The 20220-nt window shown below is 43.8% G+C and overlaps 1 protein-coding gene across 5 annotated transcripts in view; it reads right to left on the bottom strand.

Moving 5' to 3' along the window:
* SETD3 (SET domain containing 3, actin N3(tau)-histidine methyltransferase) overlaps positions 1-20220 on the bottom strand; it is a 110678-nt gene that overhangs the window by 13140 nt on the left and 77318 nt on the right. For all 5 annotated transcript variants that reach the window (XM_023731795.1, XM_023731792.1, XM_023731793.1 and 2 more), the window contains 2 exons: positions 4476-4534; positions 3515-3629 (listed from right to left, as the gene is read on the bottom strand). In XM_023731795.1, the coding sequence (XP_023587563.1) occupies positions 3515-3629; positions 4476-4534 (174 nt within the window). The remainder of the gene's footprint in view (positions 1-3514; positions 3630-4475; positions 4535-20220) is intronic.

The raw sequence follows: 20220 nt of genomic DNA, 5'->3' as shown, positions 1-20220 counted from the left end.
GGAGGGGGAGGGAGGGAAAAAGGAAGGGAGGGAGGGAGGGAGAGAAGGATGCAGGGAGGGAGGGAGACAGGGAGGGAGGGATAGAGGGAGGCAGGGAGGGAGGGAAAGAGGGAGGCAGGGAGGGAGGGATAGAAGGAGGCAGGGAGGGAGGGAGAGAGGGGGTTGAGGGAGGGAGGGAGCAGCAGGCAGGCACCCCTATGCAGAATGGTTCTGTCCAGTTTTCAGAGTGGCAAAGACCTCATGCTTCCTGATCCCCAAACCCATTGCCACCAAGTCGATTCCAACTCCTAGTGACACAACATACTTAGAATGGGCGCTAGGAAGCACCCCCTAGTGTCCGCTCTGGGTACTACTACTGTTATCCAGCACTTCCTTATCCTATCTAAGGAGTTCTTTCCAGAGGCCTCTAAACTTTTCCATGCACAAACAGAAAGGCCTTAAAAAACAGCCTCACTCAGTTATGCTTAAATTTGCCGACACCTTATCATCCTAACTGGTACGGAGAGTCACATACTCAAATTTAAGAGTTGATCACGCCGACACTTCATACACTGGAACTAACGTACCTGTTGCTGCTCAGCTGATTCTGACTCATGGCGACCCCACCTGTGTCAGAGTACAGCTGTGCTCCCCAGGGTTTTCAATGGCTGATTTTTGGGAAGTAGGCTGCCAGGCTTTTCTTCCAAGGTGCCTTTGGGTAGACTCGAATTGCCAACCTTTCAGTTAGTAGCCGAGCACTTAACTGTATGCGTCACCTGAGGACTCTGGAACTAATATCAAATCAAACCAAACTCACTGCTGCTGAGTTGATTCTGACACATAGGGATCCTACTGGACAGAGTAGAACATCCCCATAGGGTTTTCAAGGCTGTCATCTTTACAGAAGCAGACTGCCACCTTTCTCCCGTGGAGCGGCTCGTGTGTTCGAACCTTTGGCCTTTCAGTCACCAGCCAAGTGCTTAACCATTGCAACTTTAGGGAACTGATACAGTGGCCTCTAAACCTCTCAGAGGTGTCCTCCTCTGTATAAACTGAACAACCCCAAGAAAGCAAACCTGCTACTTAGGCTCTTATCTTGCCCATGTGTATTCTACTTACGCTACTTATTTGGAACAAATCACGGAAAATTTAAACATCTATTCTTTCTTACACCTTAGTACTATAGCTTACGAACGTATCTAAGTTTGCTTCTCCAGGTGGCTAGGACCGTAGTTGACATTCACCAGAACCCAGCCAAAGTGTTCACCTTTTATTCTCTGTATTTCCTCACTGCTGCTGACTTGGAGTTACTGTTACTGACTTGATTCTTCCGTTTCTACTACCATAACCAGGTTTTTTGGGGCATTGTTAGAAGCAGACAGCGTTGCTGGGTTACAAATTTCTACCTACTCCCTCAGTGATAGTCAGGATAGACAGACAATAAGAGAATGATCGTCAGGATAGACACACACAAAAAAGAAAATCTCTTGTCTAAAAAGCTGAACCTTAATTTCAAGCACCTCACTTTTTAAAGAGATTGACTGCTAATATGTATAATATACAACTCTGCGATGTTAAAATAGACTTTCTCAAATTCTACCAGACAAAATTTCCCATGAAGAGTTCTAATGACAATGGGAAGCAGTTCAGCCAAGGGGTGGAGTTAAGCATGAGGGAAAATCACCACAAAGAACGAGGACGAGCATCCTGCAGAAACCTTCTGAGCTCAGCAGCGTGTCTGCAGGTTGAAGCCCACGGGCACAGCACAGGGAAAACAGCATCAGCTGTTGTCAATCCGCTATTTTTATGTTGAGATAAACTAATGCTTATTAGTAAGGGGGAAAAAGTGAATCATTTAACCTCATTTGCATGGAAGCAACACAAAAACCTGTGTGTTGGGGGGGTGGGTAACTGTAAAACGAGGGGACTGGAGCAATTCACACTAGACCACGGGCCACAACAACCTGGGAGCAGGCAGCCAGTAGACTCCAGGGAAGCAGGCCAGTGGCCCAGTGGGAAAGGACTGTTGCGTTCTACTACAGATGCTCTGTACTGTTTATTTCTGCCTATTTACAATATTTTTTTAGGGAACTGCCAGAGATTCTGATAATTGGTTTAGGATGTGGCCTGGGCATTGAGATTTTGATAATTCTTTAAATGATTCTAATGTTCAGTCAAGTTTGGGAACCTGTGATCTAATCTAAAAAGAGAAAAAGTCTATAGTCAGATCCTGAAAGCTATTTGAAAAATTTTAAAAACTTCAATCTTATGATCAGTTTACATTATTTCTGAAGAAAAACAATAACAAAGAATATAAATCTTCTTCATTCACAAAGATAAACCATACAATATGCTACTGTTCCTTAGTACTGCTGATCAAATCAAGCATATCTAAATTAAAGCAAGAATATAATTATAAAAGCAGAACTGTCCTTTCTCTCTACAACGTAAACACCTTCGAGACTCACGAGTGGAGAGCGCACTTCCTGCGAGGCCTTGCCCACTCAGAGCTGGAGTATTCGACCTAAGTGCCTGCACACACCACGCGTCTTCTGGCCATTTCGTGGAATTAGGTGTGAAATACTCACTGACAGCATTTTCCAGTCGGTTTAGAACACTGCTAACGTAACAAAGAAAGCTGACGGGGAGGAAGGACAAATAAAACACGCACAAGACCCGCGTACTAGGGTAACGTCTAAAAAATTCAGGATATTCTGATTCATCATATTTCTATCTACTAAGATCAGGAAATCTCTCTCAGACAATCTCAACTTAGGCTGCTGACTGGAATCCCAAGAACGCTGAAAAAAGAGCTTGTCTTTTCCTTTTACTAATTGCAGGGAACAGTAATTACGAAGTGTCCAGATTTTCTTACTGGCCCCTACCCAGTGCTTCCCATGTGTGCTGATGCCAAACGACCCCCACATTCAAGGGCCAGGAGCCAAGCATGCAAGTCCCCCCCTTCACCTTTCCCCGTAAACGCCGAGGACAGTTAGCAACCGCTCCTGGACAAAAGCAGAGTCATACACACGGACAAGGGTCTGCAGCACACCAGGTGAAGGGCTAGAGAGCAGGAAAGAATCCAAGAAAACTACTAACTGGAAATAAGAATCAGCAAAGAAAGAAAAAGAGGAACACAGAAGGGAAAACGAGAAAGACTGACTTTTCAATAAATTAGTATTTTAGAAAGAATAAGAAAAAAGAAACACTGGTTCAGTCTGTGGTACAATAAAATAAGAATGACTGAATTACAGCTTAGCAAATAAATGCAGTTCACTGTGGTTTTTGAAAGCTGTCTGAGGTTCAAGCTCCCAGTTTTCAGTACTAAATTAACGCGATAAGAGAAAAATATTGGCTTCTCTTTGTGGGAGGCGGGAGAGTGGCACGGCTTGGAGCGTTCTTTTTTTGGAGGGAGGCAGTAAGGGGAGAAGTTGAGGGTTAAAAACCACCAATCACTGTGGGTAGGTGGCATATTCATTTTAAAACTGAGTAACAATAGCTTCCCGGATCCAACCTGACCAGAGGGAGCCCTTACCAGGCCGTTGGTGTGATTGCACATGTCCCACAGAGGAATCAGAGCAAGGGTCACCCGGGAACCGTCCTCTGTGGGAATCTGGTTTTGTCTTGTCATTACAGAGGACACGGCCCACCTAAAACAGTAGGAAAAAAAGGTGAATTAAGGTCAGAACATCTAAACGCCTGTCTTGGTAAGAATAATCAGAAATTTAGGTTTGACTCCTCACAAATTTTCAAACCCTTTTCCTAGGCACCAAAGGTAAGCTTTGGCCTTCACCACCATTTAAAACCAAATCTAGGGTTGAGGGGGCCGTGGGGAGAGTGAAAGGAGCCGGAGGACACCCATGATTAAGGGGGGACGTTGGAGGGAAGGAGGGTGGGGAATGGAGGTTGAAAGGCCTGGCCCTCTAGGCCCTGAATTCCCAGTGGGTCTTCCCTGCTGGCCAAACCACCCTCCCCAAGCCGAGCCTCCCCTCCCTCACCCAAATGCTGACTGCATCCATTTCAATCCTCAATGAAAACCAAAGCTGCAACTCCTTTCTGTTATCCACTAAGAACTGTGTGAATGCAGAATGCTATTTCTTCTTACTTTGTGCAGTGAATTAAGTCTTTTTGTTCGAAAAGAAGTCCCCACTTTATACTGAAATAGTCTACTTAGAAAGGAAAAGAAAAAAGCCTCATGACCACCTCACACTAATCTTAACCTCAAGTGTCATTCGGCCACCTCAATAACCCCCTACCACTGCAGGTTAACGGCAATTTCTGCACGGCTATTAAAATGCTGATACGTAGCCGCACCACAGATATGACTTCTGAAAGACGATCTGTTTCCATGCTTTAAATGGACACAGCAGGTCACTTCTGACTGAAGTATTTCCCTCTCTTCCAAGATCCCACGTTCACTCAGAAAACGCCCCTCAATGCACACGCACGCAGGCACACTCACTCACGCGCCTCGCACACAGCATACACACACCAACCTGTAGTCCTCATAAGTGAACAAGTCCTTCAAGGGCAGTTTGTTGGCGTGAGGATGGGTCTGGGAGTTAGAAGTTTGAGAAAGCAGAGGTGAAAAGAGAAAACGGGAGAACAAGTCAGTCAGCAGAATTGCATTATTTAGCTGCTAACAGATCCTAACAAGAGCCAAATGAAGCAGGAGGCGTCCAGCGCGCGCTGAGGGATCATCACGCTATTAGGCGCTCATACATCACTGTCAACTTAATTTGTTGTGCCCAGCAGCCGCCATAAATCTGCTTCTTCATATTTCGATACCAGAACCCACAGACACCACACAAAAATAAAATTTAAGGTGGACTGACTTTGCAAAAGGTAGGCCCGCCCAGGCTGAGGCTGTCTGACCCAAACAAACGTGGAGCCCCGGACATGAGGTACCAGCCCTGCCTTTCTTTGTACTTTTCTGACTTACGGGCAGATGTCAGATCGCTTCTATCAACCAAAAGGACAATTAAAGGCACTCTGATATGTTGAAAGTTCTTTCATTTGTCTCTGACTTAGATCATCTGGATGGGCATCAACTTGTTATGTGTAAATGAATCATATTCATTGACAACGTGGCTCAAGGACAGACAGTCGGGAAAAATACAGTTTTGTGAAATTAGAAAACAAAATTTCCAAGGAAATAAGATAAAGATAAAATAAGGATCAAAATATTTAAATTTTACTACTTTCTTTCCTCTGGACAAAAGAAATAAACATTTGATAAAAATACCCAAAACTTCACACTGAAGAGAAAATTTTCTACATTTCACATTCTCTCTTCACAACGCCCCCACCGTAGACCTTTCAAGCACTTAAAAACTTTGTCTCAATTAAGAAATTAAAAGCTGTAACGGTGTAATTTTAATCTTCAGTTTCAATTACAGGCTGATAGACAGACTGCAGTAAGTGATCAAACGAACAAATGGCATTTCTGAGATACAAATGGAATCCGGCTGGAGCTGTGTCCCACGCCACTGTTAATGCATGAAGCTCCATGTACCACGCAGTTTTTACTCTTGACACATCAGCATCACAAGTGTGCCGTAATTTATCATCTCTCACTGTAATGTACTCGCTGGCACCGTAAGCAGGACAGTAGGGGATGAGGGAGAAGTGGCGCAAACCGTAAATCAATTAGAAAATAAAAGCTTGTGCGAGGTGCGCAATTTTAGGCAAATTACGTATTACAAAAGGCTGCCAATTGGGTGTTGGCTCCCAGGTGCCTGCCTCTCCCTTCTAATCCTTAGTTCAGTTTTAACTCTTTGGAAGGAAAGTCAAAATATAAAAATGTATTCATGTAATCTCTAAAATGTAGGTTTGTGATAATAAAAATGAAATTAAGGGAGATATATTTTAAGTCAACATATAAAATGTCATATTGCCCAGGGACATTTCTAGCTGTTACAGGAATACCAGGCAATCCTTTCTCTGTGAGGAAAAAAAACAAAAACAAAATCAGTGCCACGATCACCTACATCCCCAAGACAGGAAACCCGAGAGGCCTAAAGCTTGGCACTGCTTTCACCTGGGCCGGCTGAGCTGAAGACGGCGCTGTGAGAGTCCTGAAGCCATTTTCCACTTAATTATTAAGCTCCCACAACAGGGTTCACGTTTTTCATTACAAAACTGCAAATTTAACAAATGAGACCCACTTTTCCCCCTCCAGGATGAATGTGATCATTAAAAGCACCACAGAAAAACTTAGGCACCTTAAAAAAAAAGAATTCTACTGTTAAAATTTCTTTTCACTTATGAATGATAAAACTTCAAATTATCTGATCTGCTGGGCGTACTGCGAGTCCCACCTCTTCTCAAACTACAGGAGGAGAGAAAGTTTTGTTATGTTTGTTATTTTAAAATGTTTTAATTCATTAAAACTGCGGAATTCACTATGGAATTTTGGAAGTTGGTAAATTCCCACGTTAAATCCCATAAGCACTACACACTACACCAAAAAAAAAAAAAAGTTTCATTTATTAAATACAAGAAAACATGGCAATTTTCAAAACTAGGCTGCTGGAAGTCAAAATGGCTTGGGGGAGAATCTTCCAGTACTCAAAGATCTTTAAATGCACGAACCAGCCTCACCCCTACAAAGTCTACTCAAATAACAAGGGCAGCCTCATCAGGGCCAATCAGATGGAAATCGTCTCTCTCTTTACTATGTCTATACATTTCTCACCCAACATTTAAGCTCATGCTCACAGTCTGATGAAGTCGTAAGGAAAAAAACATTGCAAATGTGTTCTTCAGATTAATTTGGAAGAGTATTTTGGCTGCAGGGTTATGTAACGTTTGCAGAGCCTGTTAGAAACAGTCATTCTTATCCGCTTAAAAAAATAGGGTGTGCATACTCTACTTAATTCTGGTATAAAAAGCTATTCTGCCACAGAAACATGCACTTAACCGTTACACTGAAGCAAAATTTGACACTACAGAGAAAGGCGAGTACTTCCATTTCAACAGGCTCTCACTACTGTGACACTATCCCCACCTACTGGCACCCTGGCGGAACAGGCTACAGTCCTGGCGTTCCCTACTTCCCGGGGAAAGGCCTCTGAAGCAACCTGCTGTAAACCCAAACCCGGTTTCTAAAAAGCCTGTCCTACCTCTAAAAATGATTATGTAATAGTTTTATAAGGACCTTGAAACAGTCAGATAACAAAAATGATTTGCATGTGAAAAATATTTAATTTTGAAAATAAATGTTCTCACGTATCCTGGAAAAAATGAACAAGGAAAAGAAAAACGTCTATTTCCAACTATTTTTATTTAAGCTCTGGACAATTTTTTTTATTTTTTAAAACCAAGGCTTTTCCCTGTTGAAGACTGGGTGAAGGTTAAAACACACGTCCTTCAAAAATGCTAATATTAATCCGAAGTTACTTGAAAATGCCTAAAATGTTCTTAGCTGAAAGTCTTCAGGCTCACACACGATGACAAGAGAGGAGAGGTAACTGAACATTCCTCACTTTACAGGGCAAAATCCTTCAAGGGTTTTGTGCTCATGACCTGCTTCCCTGATAAAGATTCTCCTACCTAAACTTTAAAAATAACAATGTAAAATTACAACAGAAAACGCATATTTTGCTGGCACTTGGTTTTAGCTGTGACGGTAGTTTCCTAGACACAGACAGGCCTGGGATGGGTGAGCAGGTGCCCTGCACAGCTTTAGCTGGCCACTGTCAGAAAGACCAGAGACAGGACCTCTTAGAATGCGGGGCCAAGGCAGGGCAGGCCAGGGGGTCCGTCCAAGCACTAAAGGCGCCCTCTGCCCCCCAAAATACAGGCTTAGCAACGAGCCACACATTTCCTGCTGACTTTTCAAGTGGTTGATATTTTTATGCTTTCTTGAGCATAATAAATATTTGAAGTTGGAGAAATGAACAATTGCTACATCTCCTGATCAGACGTGCAGCATTAAAGAGCTTACTTTGTCAGAGAACTCTTGCTTCTGTTTGCCAAGGCAGGCACTTCCCCATTCCCTTTTCCATCAAAAGGAGGTATTCCATATGAGACACAGTAATACTGTACCTAGTACAAAATAATCACTATGTTTGGGAAAAGATTAATATCTAAAATTGTTTGTTTAGCTTCAATAAAAAGCAGCAATACTGCTAAATATGTAAGTATGACATTTTGAAGAATTTACCATATTGCCTGGGTCTGGTGGCTATGCTGAAGGAAATTAAAAACCACGACAGTCAGCATATTTGATCCTTATTAAAGTTCGGTCTCGAACGATCACTCACATAAAACAAAAATAAACCAAGAAGAAATTCAAATAAAACCTATGGATTACAAGCGTTTGAAGATGGAAGAAACGAACGATATTCTGGTTTAAAAAAATTGATTCAGCACGCGGCTTCTCTTTATAGTCCCTTGATAAAAATGAAATCTCCCTAACAAACACTTAATAAAACCTGTCAATATCTCTGCAAAGAAAAATGACACAAATGCATTAAGTATTAAATACCCTTGGAAAAAGTCACATATTCCATGAATTTTTGATGTACTATCTTGACATTAATGTAAAACCTTGATATTTATAATTGACAGATATTTAATAAAGTATAAAAGAAGATGGTTGCTCTGCAGCATGCAAATTTCTCAGGTTGATCAGAAACGAGCGACGCGGACACGCACTTAAACTGGATCAACAGCCGATGTGTGCTACACAGATCAGCTGCAGCCTTGTTTGAAGCTCAGACAACAAGCCTTTGTGGAGAACCAAACTGAGCAGAACTCGTCATTATGCGAATTCCTAATTCAGAAACCTCTAGTATGGGAAATCACCGACAAACAGCACCGTAGAAGGACAGAATGCATTTGAGTTAAAGTTGCCTTTTGGTTGCTGTTTTTTAACATTTCACAATAAGCATTTTTTAAAGCAAAGATAACCACTTCCTTAAATACCCGAAATATTTCCTAAAACAATTCTTGCAAGAAACACATTTAACCCAAAAAAAGATTCAAGACTCTCTGAAGAAGAAAAAAAAAAGATTACTACTAATAAATGGCCTCTAACGCGTCTCAAAATCAGATCTTTACGCTTCTAAAGAATACTCATCTCTTAGACAGATTTTTAAAAGAAAACTGAATTGAATACCTTAAATAATCATCTTCAACGAGGCATTCAAATATACTAGAAGCTGCTTAGTTCATAAAAACGACTCCTGTGTACTGGATTTTAAAGAATTTTCATTATGCTGTCTAATTCATAATCAGTTGTTAATTTTGCAAAATACAGATGGTAGTTCAGTGACTTATTAAGGGGACATGGAATAAGGAATGACAAAATACAATCCAGAAGTTGTACCTAGCTTGTTCTGATAAAAAAAACTCTAGGACCATGGAATTAAATTTTTTAACTAAAATATATAAAGACTGTATTTTGTAAAAATTAACCTAGACTGAATGTTGCCATACTTCTTAAGCACATATTATATTAAAAGGGGCAGTCGGGGTTAACTACCCATGGATAGACACACCCAACTCCAGTGACGGTCCCATTTCTTATTCCTGTTGCTGTGTACTGTCTAGTCAATTCTGACGCATAGTGACCCTAGAGGACAAAGAACTGCCTCATAGGGTTTCCTAGGCTGTAATCTTTACAGGAGCACACAGCCAGGTCTTTTCTCCTGCAGAGTGACTGGTGGGTTCAAACCACCGACCCTTCGGTTAGCAGCTGGGCGTTTAACTATTGTGCTACCGGGCCCCTTTCTCTTATTTCTACAAGGATAAAATCAGTTACAAAACCTCAGATTTGACTTTGTTTGGATGGACGCAATTAGAAGTTTCAGAAGGGTGTCTCCACCTCTCAAAACCAAGAGATCTCTCGCACTTTCCATCCCATCTGCTCAATCCCGAGGCCGCCGACGCTGTGGCATCCTCTGGGAGCCACTGTGGCTAGCTGGAGAAGGTGGAGAAGCCACAGGAGCTGCAAAGGGGCATCAGCTCTCAGCGCAGTGCTGCCCCACTCACAGGGCGAGAGGGAGAGGGGAGGAAGGAAGTCAAAGAGTGAACAGCTAGCAGAAGATGGCAGGTAGGAAAAGGAGAAAAGGATTCTGAATAAAAGGAACAAGGAATGGTAGAAAGAAAAAGCACCCCACCCCCCACAAACAGAAGAAAACTTTAACTACATTTGAGGTTTCCTCTCTATCCCCAGATGGGGCAGAGTGTAAGACAGCAGATTCCTCGGGGGTCAACCAGCCCTCTCTGCTGTTATTTCATTATGTAAGTGGATAGAACACAGTTTAACAGAACAACAAGCTACAAAATACCTATTGAACCCAGACCTCAGTTTTGACAATCATAAATCAGAATCAACAAAAGCATGGTTCATGTATTCAGCTCTTGAGAGGAAAAAAATCAATTTTTAAGACTTTTCTTTTTAAACACACATTACTCTAACTCTTCAGAGGATTTTTCATCATAAAGTTCTTTGAACTCACTCGATGTGATCAAATAAAAATTGAAATATATCAATACACATTAAGATTTCTGCTTTTCGTTTATATATATTTAATTTTTCTATAACAAATGTGTATTACCTTATAATAGCAATTTAAAAATTAAGAAAATGAGATTAGTGGGGAAATATTAACATTGTTCAATAAATTTTAAACTTAAATTTTTAAACATGGAAGCATTGGTTCTTTCATTGGAAGACAGTGAAATCTATAACTAAATCTACATCTAGTTTAAACTCAATTAAAATTTGTTGAAACACTGCAAAAGCTATGCCTCTCTAGAAACCTTTTTATTAGTTACCATTTGTATACCCAGAAGATGGACAATCAACCAAGAACCGAATCTCACCATAATTAATCAACATTTTTGACTGTCAATCATTTACTCACTCAGTAAATATTGACTGAGAAAGAAAAAGCTGAAAATGTGTTAGCACTAGAAATTCATTCACTCAGCAAATGCTTTATTTATTGTCTGGTGGAAGGTACTCTGCTGGGTGCAAACAGGACTGGGTGACAGAGACATCTTTAAATCCCGGGGGAGGGGGGGCTAGCAGGCAAAGTCAGATAAATGCCTTAAAAAAAAGAAAAAAGAAAGATGGTGGCAGATGTTACTGGAAGCAGCAGATCAAACCCCCTTCTTCAAGGATGTCTTCTCCGACCTTCCACAGGCTTCTCTGCTGTGTTCTCCAAGCCCATTCCCTTCTTTCACAACTGACCTCCACTACCTCGTAACTTGTGCGTGGCTGATCGTCCCCTGCTATGTAAGCTCAAGGAGGGCAGGCACTGTGTCTTTTTTGGACCACCAATGAATCCCCAATGCCTTGCACGGTGCCTCCTTCAAAGAAGTCATCTTTCTGTAAGTGAGAAGGAAGCCTTCTCTTGCCCTTTCCTCTGGGACCAGGGACGGCAGCCGCAACCCGGTGGACTTCGGAGATTCCTGTCTATCTATCAGCAACGGCCTGCGCAAGAGGTAAGAACATAAGAGGTGACAACTTCCCAAACCACTGTGACTCCAAAGGCCTTGAGAGGTGAGACCAGGGGCTGCTGACACCTCGGGGAATCTGGTTTCCATGTCCCTCTGCAGAGAGGTCCAGCCCTATGTGGACAGCCCACCACACAGAGACCATGATTATAGGCTTCCAGGAAAACAGCTTTCAGCTTCCTTTTCTCTATGTCCCACCTCTTATGGATAGAGTATTTTTCCACCATCTAGAAGTCAAGAAATCTTATTTTTTCAAATCTATCTTTAAACACATTTATTTGAGAACACCTACCCTGGTGGCATAGCGGTTAAGAGTTCGGCCGCTTACCAAAAGGTCAGCAGTTCAAATCCACCAACTGCTCCTTGGAAACCCTATGGGGGCAGTTCTACTCTGTCCTATAGGGGGCAGTTCTACTCTGTCCTATAGGGTTGCTACGAGTCGGAACCCACTTGATGGCACCTAACAACAACAACTCTGTTTTAAAGGAGCTCTGGTGGCACAATGGTTAAGCGGTCGGCTACTAACTGAACAGTTGGTGGCTGGAACCTACCAGCTGCTCCACAGGAGAAAATAACTGGTGATCTGCTCCCGTAAAGATCAAAGCCTCGGGAACCCTATGGGGTAGTTCTATTCTGTCATACGGGGTTTCTAGAGTCTAGAACAACTTAAGGGCACACAGCAACAACCACAACCCCAATTTAAGAATACAAAGAAGAGCAAAATGGACCAAGCCTGCCAGCCCACACTCCGCCACACTCCACTCGCCCCAAGCACAAAGTACGCACCACTCTGAAAAAGGAAGCCCACAACTTCTGGGGTCATCTCAGTGCCTCAGTGTCCTCGTCTAAAAAGGGGGTTGGATGAGCTATTTCTATGTTCTTTCATGCTTGTCTTGTGAGCGGCCACTGAGTCAGCCCTCGACTCATGGTGACCCCATGCACAATGGAATCAAACGCTGCCCCGTCCTGCACCGTCCCCATGAGAGCTTGCAGACTGGACCACTGTGACCAACAGGGTTTTCGTTGGCTCATTTTCAGAAGTAGATCGCCAGGCCTTTCTTCCTAGTCCATCTTAGTCTGGAAGCTCTGCCGAAATCTGTTCAGCATCACAGCAACACGTAAGCCTCCACTGACAGACAGGTGGTGGCTGTCCATAAGATAGATAGATCGGCCAGGAATTGAACATGGGTCTCCTGCATGGAAGGCAAGAGTTCAACCACTGAACCACCACTGCCTCCTCTTCCAGGCTGCTAAATCCTCCTGTTTCTTTTCCTTTTGACACTCCTCCTATCCAGACTATCTCAATCTGCTGGTCAGCTTAACGACTCGAAACCATGACCAAACGTTGTCCTCCGCTGTGCAAAGACCACCAAGTGATCGGAGCTTATTAATAAGGTACAGCTACTTGCAACTCTTCAATCGTATCATTAAAGAAACTAGAGACCAAAGAAAAATGATAAAAGCAATTACTGTTTTACAAGAACACACCTGCGTCAAAAAAGCACACTAAAATTATTTACCGTCGGTGTCGTAGGGTTTTGTTTGTCATTTCAGCTTAGGTTTCGACAATTCAGGATAAATACTCTGGACTCCAGTTAAACTACTGCACCTAGAGTCTCCAGTCATTTGGGAGGGCACTATGACCACCATTATGAGACGGGTCTCCTTCACAGGGTAACTGATGTTCAGAGCGCGCATAGAAGCCCTGTCTAAGAGAGGGAAGTAACTTGGCTTGGTACATAGCAAGGGCCTCTGCACTTCCAGGGGTGAGAGGGGGAAAGAGGGGCAGAAAAAGAGGGAGGTAGCTATTAACAATCACCATTTGCTAAGCGCGCTCTGCAAAGCGCTCTTTTAAGAACTTTACATGTATGATAGAATTTAATCATCATTTAATTCCTATGAAACAGGTGCTATTATTAACCCATTCTCCTGATAAGGAAACTGAGGGCAGAGAAGTTAATAGCGAGCCCCAGGTCATGCAGCGGATAACTGATGGGGCTGGGATAATGACCCAGGGAACAGTTTTCTGATTTTCTTCAGGCAAAAGATAGTTAGCAAACATTTAGCTGTCTTACAAGTTCTGATACGGTGAATACATTTTTTCTTGGTGAAATTCTAGAAAAATGTTTAATATTGCTCTCATTTAAAGTTCACCACAGAGATATTTTGAAGGGCATTATAAAGTTCAGAGGCAGGCAATATTTGCAAACTACAGCCCTGTGAGTCTACCATTTCCCATACTTGGCTGGTAATTTAGAGATTACCTGCCAAATTCCCTTCATTCTGGACATGAAAAGTCCTGGTCCCCAAAAAACAAGGAATGAGTCGCGCATCCGTGGATGAGGGCCTGTATAAAATACCTCTACACTCCTTTCCTCTGTTCTGTTTTTAAAAACGGGGGCTCTGTTTGCAGTTCCCTTTCGGATGCTGTCTTCCCTAAAATCATGCCGCACTGGTGTCCCAACAACTCTCTGCATTCCCTTACCTGGAATCCCTACCATGGTCATGCTAACTGTAAACAGCCTTGAAGACACCCCCCGGTTTCACCCACCCGTAAACCAGCGTATCTCCAAGGTCTTACACTAGCACCAATCTTTCTGGTTAGTTTCAATTCTCCTTCTAGTTGCCGTGTTGTTAGGGAAATGAACCTTGGACCCTTAAATGTTCTGCCTTTAAGCCTAGAGGAAGTTTAAGAAGTCTAGGGGTAGCTCGTGAGAAATGAACTCGAGGGGTGGCCCATGGGATCTGAATGCTAGTCCATCAGAGGGCTGGGATGCCAAGAGAGGTGGGCCAGCTCCTGAAGGGATCACTCAATCCTCATGATGAAGGAGGACTGCCAAAGCCGAGTGAGGTACACACTCAGGTACACCACAGGGATCCGTATGTCTCAGATGCTACTCGGTCACCAGCTGCCGTGAGTTTACTCTGGTAAATCCCAACGTTGGGCAAACCTGGGGTAGAGGTCTCTGCGACACCTGTCCAGCTGCTGGCCACAGGGAGGTGGCTGAGCATGCAGCTGCCACCAGTGCCGGACAGTGTGTGTTCGTGCCGGTCCTGCAGGCGCACGCCGGTGCTCCCGTGCACACAGGCTGTGGACACTAGCGTGTCGTGATCTTCCTGGCCCTTCTCCCCATCTCAGGTTGCTGGATGGCTTGAGGGGAGGCCCTGCTTGATTATTCACATTCCTCCTTTCCTCTATTTCCCAGGCTTAACGTGCAGTCAAGAGGCACTAACCAAAGAGAAGATCCCCAAGACTGTTTCTCCGGGTCACTCCAGGTAAAGCGGTTACAGATGTCCCACCCCAGAGAAGAAAGGCGTAGCGGTGGGTGAGGCCACAGAGCATCTTCTCTGTAATACCGAGTCACTGCTAAAGAGCCACAGCTCTGAAAAGCCTACATCACCTTTTTTATATCTCCTGAAAAGGGAGCTTTCAAACACACTGCCCTGAGATTTAACAAAACAGGTATTTTAATATCACTGGTAAAATGCCCCCATTAAAACTGCATGAACTGTAATGGGGTTATAATTTATTAGAGTCAAAACAGAATGTTATTACAGTAAGTCAAGACACTCGCTGGAATAACCAAATGTCATTTAAAAGGTCCATGCCTTTAGGTAGAATAGCTCAGAGTTTTCTTTTTGATTAAGCAAAATTATTTCATATTCATCTTCAGTTCATAAAAAATTCTCTCTCATTAACAGTCCAAAATAGCTACCAGAACTCTCTTGAGCGCTGGTCTAAAAACAATAACAAAACAAAACAAAAAGGCACTATGATGTTATTGGAGTCCCTGGTGATGCAAAGGTTCAATACGCTCTGCTGCTAACCAAAAGGTTAGCAGTTCTAGTCCACTAAGGCACCTCGGAAGAAAGGTCTGGTGATCTACTTCCAAAATCCAGCCATTGAAAACCCTATGGAGCACAGTTCTACTTTGACACACATGGGGTTGCCATGCATTGAGCTGAATTAAGATATTATCAGTTCTTGCTGGCTATTACCCCATCAGCATTAAAATTTCTTAGAAAAAAAAAAGAGTCCTAAGAAAATTTTTCAGTAAAGTATTGCTAAGGTTAGACTAACCTCTTACACTGAGGAGGGTATAAAATCCAGACAAGGCCAGGCTGAACTTCCAGACAAGGCCAGGCTGAACTGTGCAGGGAACGGAGCAGACCTGAGCTGGTTTTTATCAGACGAGGATAAGCCGAGTGAGCACCAAGTAGTACAAGTTACATCTTGTGTCTCTCCACTGCCTTTCCCATAAAAAGTATACTTTGACTGTGTTTTCTTAATGAAATGCTTTACAGATCAATAGTTGTCAAATAGATTCCACTCTCAGTTTTCAGAGGAAATGCGATCTCACTTTCTAAGCATAATGCCATTTTGCTGGAGCAATCAATTTCTGGAAACAAATTTTCACCGAAAGGATAGTTTAATCAGTGTGCATCTTTTAAGCACTTACTATAAAACAGATAATTATTAAATTGTCCACTTGGCATAGACAGCAAGAAATCCAATACACTGACTTAAGTCATCTTTTGATATAAGCTGACTTTTGATTACAGTCATAGATGAGAAAAGGTTTCAGAACTAGGTTCTGAAAACCAGGTCAGCTGACTCCTAAGCCAGAGCCCAGGAACTCGGGGAACGCTCCTATCCAGGAGGCAGGAACGGCGGCAGTGTCCGAGAACCTGGGCAAGAGAGAGCGTGAAGGGGGCAGGGTGACCGCTGGAGAGTGAGGAGACCAGGTAATGAATGGGAGGGGCCCTGGAGTTGGGAACTGGTTTCCCTGGAGACCCTCTGGGGTACCTCACCAGCAGGGCCGTTGGGGAGCCCGGGCTGCAGGCCTGAAGGGCTCTGGGGTGCGAAATACTCCCGGTCAATGTGGGGATGAAAGCTGGGAGACAGGACATTATCGCAGAGGCTCAGGGACTGTCTGTAAGCCAGGGACAGAACCAGGGTGGAAGGAAAATGAAACGAAGTGGAGGGCTTGTGTGGGAGCACCGTCACCGAGCCCTGACACAGGCCACAGGGCGGGCGTCAGCAGGTGGGGGAGGACCCCTCCTCGGAGGGAGGAGGGAGGGGTACCAACAGACTCTGGATGGAGACGGGGGAGTGGGGGGAGCCTGGGCACAGCTCCCAGACTGAAGAGACGCTGATGTGACCCCCCAGGGAGGAGGCAGAAAGGCAGGAAGCCACAAGCATGCATCGTGTGGGCAGGAGTGGCCGACTCATCCGGGACATAACTGTCATGACGCCTGCCCCTCTCTTCCCCCAGCGCGACGTTCTCGGCAAACAGTAAGCACTCGGTAACTATTCTCTAATGACCACACTCGCTTCATGCACAGCCATGGCCGAGAGGATCGTCCGACTCTAAGCCTGGTACTGGCAGGGGCCCTGCCCTGGCCCAGTGACAGACGCTGGCCTACATGTTGGTGACGAGCAACACAGGGACATAAGACGCAGTGGAGTTCAGATTTAGCCTCAAATTACTCAGGCTGTGGAAGATGGTGCAGAAGAGAACCTCTTCCTGAACACTTAATGAACCTACTACAAAAAGAAAAAAATCTGTTTTCCCATCTGCACTTCCAGACACATATAACAAAGTGACATTTTCCAACATCGGTGTTTCCAGATCATTAACTTTGTCAATTAAGACTCGATGCTCAACAAAATGACCATTATTTTTTTCTATTCCTCCTTTAATTTCTGAAAAAAAAAAAAAAAAAAAAAAGGTTGCAAAATCTGGAAGTAATCTTAAATTATTTATCCCCCCACCCCCCAAAAAAAAACAATGTGGAAAAGCGTTTTCCCCAATTTTCACAACTAATACATGCTATTACTTTCCCAGATTGGAGACTGGAATAATCTATCCCTCTGGCACTCTCAGCACTGTGGATTCACTCAGCCAAGTCCTAAAGAGGTTCACTATTCCTCTTCCTCCTGCCCTTCAAAGGGGCTCCACTGAACCCCTGAATGCCGAACACGTGCAACGCTTGATTTCACACCCTACCCAGCTGCTCTGGAGTTGCGTCACAGCATTCATTCATGCATGCATCATTCATTCATTCAACAAACATGGGTGCAGGCCCACCCCGAGTGAAATGCGATGCCAGGAAGTGGAGAAGAATGAGCAGGGCAGGACTGGTTTCTGCCTCGTGACACTTCCTGTCTGCGGGGAGGCAGACACCAGACGGTCTCAACAAGATGAGCGCAACGGCAGGAAGCACGGCGCAAGGGAGTGAGAATAGGAGAAGCGGCTGAGGCTGAAAGGACAGAAAGGGTGAGGTGGGGAGGTGGGTGGGAGAAGGAGGGCCGGCAGAAGGTCTCCTTAGCATTCCTCCTGAACCTGTCAAACACAAGGACTGATAAGCAGCGGTTAACGCCAAGGTCACTGCTCCCACTTCATGTTCCCCTGAGAGCCATGAACTGAGTTTGGAGGAAAAGAGACCACCAGTCTTGCAGCAATCACTGACCACTGTGTAGATTTCTTCTTTTAACTAGTCCTTTATTTAAAAAATAAATAAATAGAGGCAGGGCCAAGATGGTGGAGTAGTCAGATGGCTTCCTATGTCCCTCTTACAATAAAGACCTGAAAAAACAAATGAATTGATTTTAAATGAAAATCTAGGGACCCTGAACAAGCCAAAGTTGAGGAATCGAACTGAGTGACAGGGGAAGAGAGAGACGGTCTGGAAGCAGTGAGGAGTTGCCTGACCTGATCCAGTGGGAGCTGCAGCCCTTCAGCCTGGATCGGCTCAGGGTGTGCAGTAAGGCGGGCATACAGCTCCACTCGCCTGCTCGGGAGGCACTTTCCACATCAAGAGAGATCCGGCAGCAGAGATTCTACTTGGTCACTCCGAACCAGTAAAGAACAGCATCCAAGTGGCTAAAGATAAGTACTTGCGTGTGGCCTTTCGCGGGGATTTAACAACAACAACAACAAAAAAAGACCATTTGGGAAACACCTCTCTCCCATTTACCTCCTCCCTACCTGCTCTGCACAGGGTCCAGCCGGCTTCAGCGATCTAAGAGTCCCCTGGGCCAGAAGTAGATCCCATATGGCACCCTGACCCATTCTCCTGGCCTTGGAAAGGGAACAAATTAACAAACAGGGAAAATATAAGCTATCAGCTCCCCTAGGCCAGAAACTCAGGGTTGGCACAGCTCCTTTGCCTAGGCACAGGCATAAGGGGTCCACAGACTTTGAGTGCCTTCCACCCCTGTATAGACTTGTGTGGACCCATCTCAACAGCATAAACCTTCACTTCCACAGTGTAACAGGGTAAATACCTGAAGTCTAACTTCAACTGTTTCACCTGTGAAGTGGCAGGTTTGTGACACTTGACACTGCTCTGCCCTTGAAGCAGGAGCCTTACCTGTCTGCATCAGGGGCTTGAGGACTGGTGGCTCCACCCATGCCACCTAGCCACCTACTACAAGGGCCAAAGAATAAGTGGTGCCTCCCACTTCTTACAGCCAACAGAGAAGGGTGCTCATAGTCTGGCTGCAAAACTCACCTACCTACTCACTCCAGTGAACAGGGACACGTTTTCCTTTCAGACACTCAGCGGCAGCCGTCAGCCGCCTGCCTTGCTCAGTGCATGACCCCCTACTGCAGCCAGATACCTGTGCCTACACCAATCACCTATGCCTCTCTAAGACTGTGGGTGAAAGCCTGCACCACACACTTGATGACTGACTGCCTTGACATCTGAGCCGAATCCATACAGGAAAATTTAACAGACTCCTGGGCATACATGCTTAGTTGCAGACCTAACTACCTGGTGACAGGACGTTAGAGCTTCAAAGGTGCCAATAATCAAACTAGCGCACACAAGCAGCATATTTGGGCATATCAAAATAAAACAAAACAAGAAGCTTGGATACACTAAACAAATATAAAATTATAATAACTTATTGATGGCTTAGGGACAACAGTCAATACCAAATCACATAAAGAGGCAGCGCATGATGGCTTCAGCAAGCTCCCAAAATAATCAATAAATTTCCTGGAAGAAGAGAATTTCTTGGAATTACCAGAGGCAGAATACAAAAGATTAATATACAGAACTATTCAAGAAATTAGAAAGGAAATTTTTCAAAATGCAGAGAAAGCCAAAGAAAACACATACAAAGCAGTAGCAGAACTTCAAAAGGTTATTCAAGAGCATAATGACAAATTTAATAGGCTGCAAGAATCCACAGAGAGACAGTAATCAGAAATCCAGAAGATTAACAATAAAAGTTCAGAATTAGACAATTCAATAGAAAGTCATAGGAGCAGAATTGAGGCAGTAGAAATCAGAACTAGTGACATTGAAGATAAAGCACTTGACACCAACTTATTTGAGGAAAAATCAGAGAAAAGAATTTAAAAAAATGAAGAAACTCTAAGACTTATGTGGGACTCTATTAAGAGAAATAACCCACGAGTTATTGGAGTACCAGAACAGGGAGCGATAACAGAAAATACAGACAGAATTGTTGAAGACTTATTCACAGAAAACTTCCCTGATATCATGAAAGATGAGAAGATATCTATCAAAATGCTCATCGAACCCCACATAAGGTTGATCTCAAAAGAAAGTCACCAAGACATATTATAATCAAACTTGCCAAAATCAAAGATAAAGAGAGAATTTTAAGAGCAGCTAGGGATAAAAGAAAAGTCATCTACAAAGGAGAGTCAATTAGAATAAGCTCGGACTACTCAGCAGAAACCATGCAGGCAGGAAGGCAATGGGATGACATATATAAAGCCTTGAAGG

Source organism: Trichechus manatus, unplaced genomic scaffold, assembly GCF_000243295.1.
Source record: "Trichechus manatus latirostris isolate Lorelei unplaced genomic scaffold, TriManLat1.0 scaffold00045, whole genome shotgun sequence".
NCBI lineage: Eukaryota > Metazoa > Chordata > Mammalia > Sirenia > Trichechidae > Trichechus > Trichechus manatus.
Note: the sequence above shows the minus strand (reverse complement) of the source record. Positions and strands in the feature narration are given on the sequence as shown.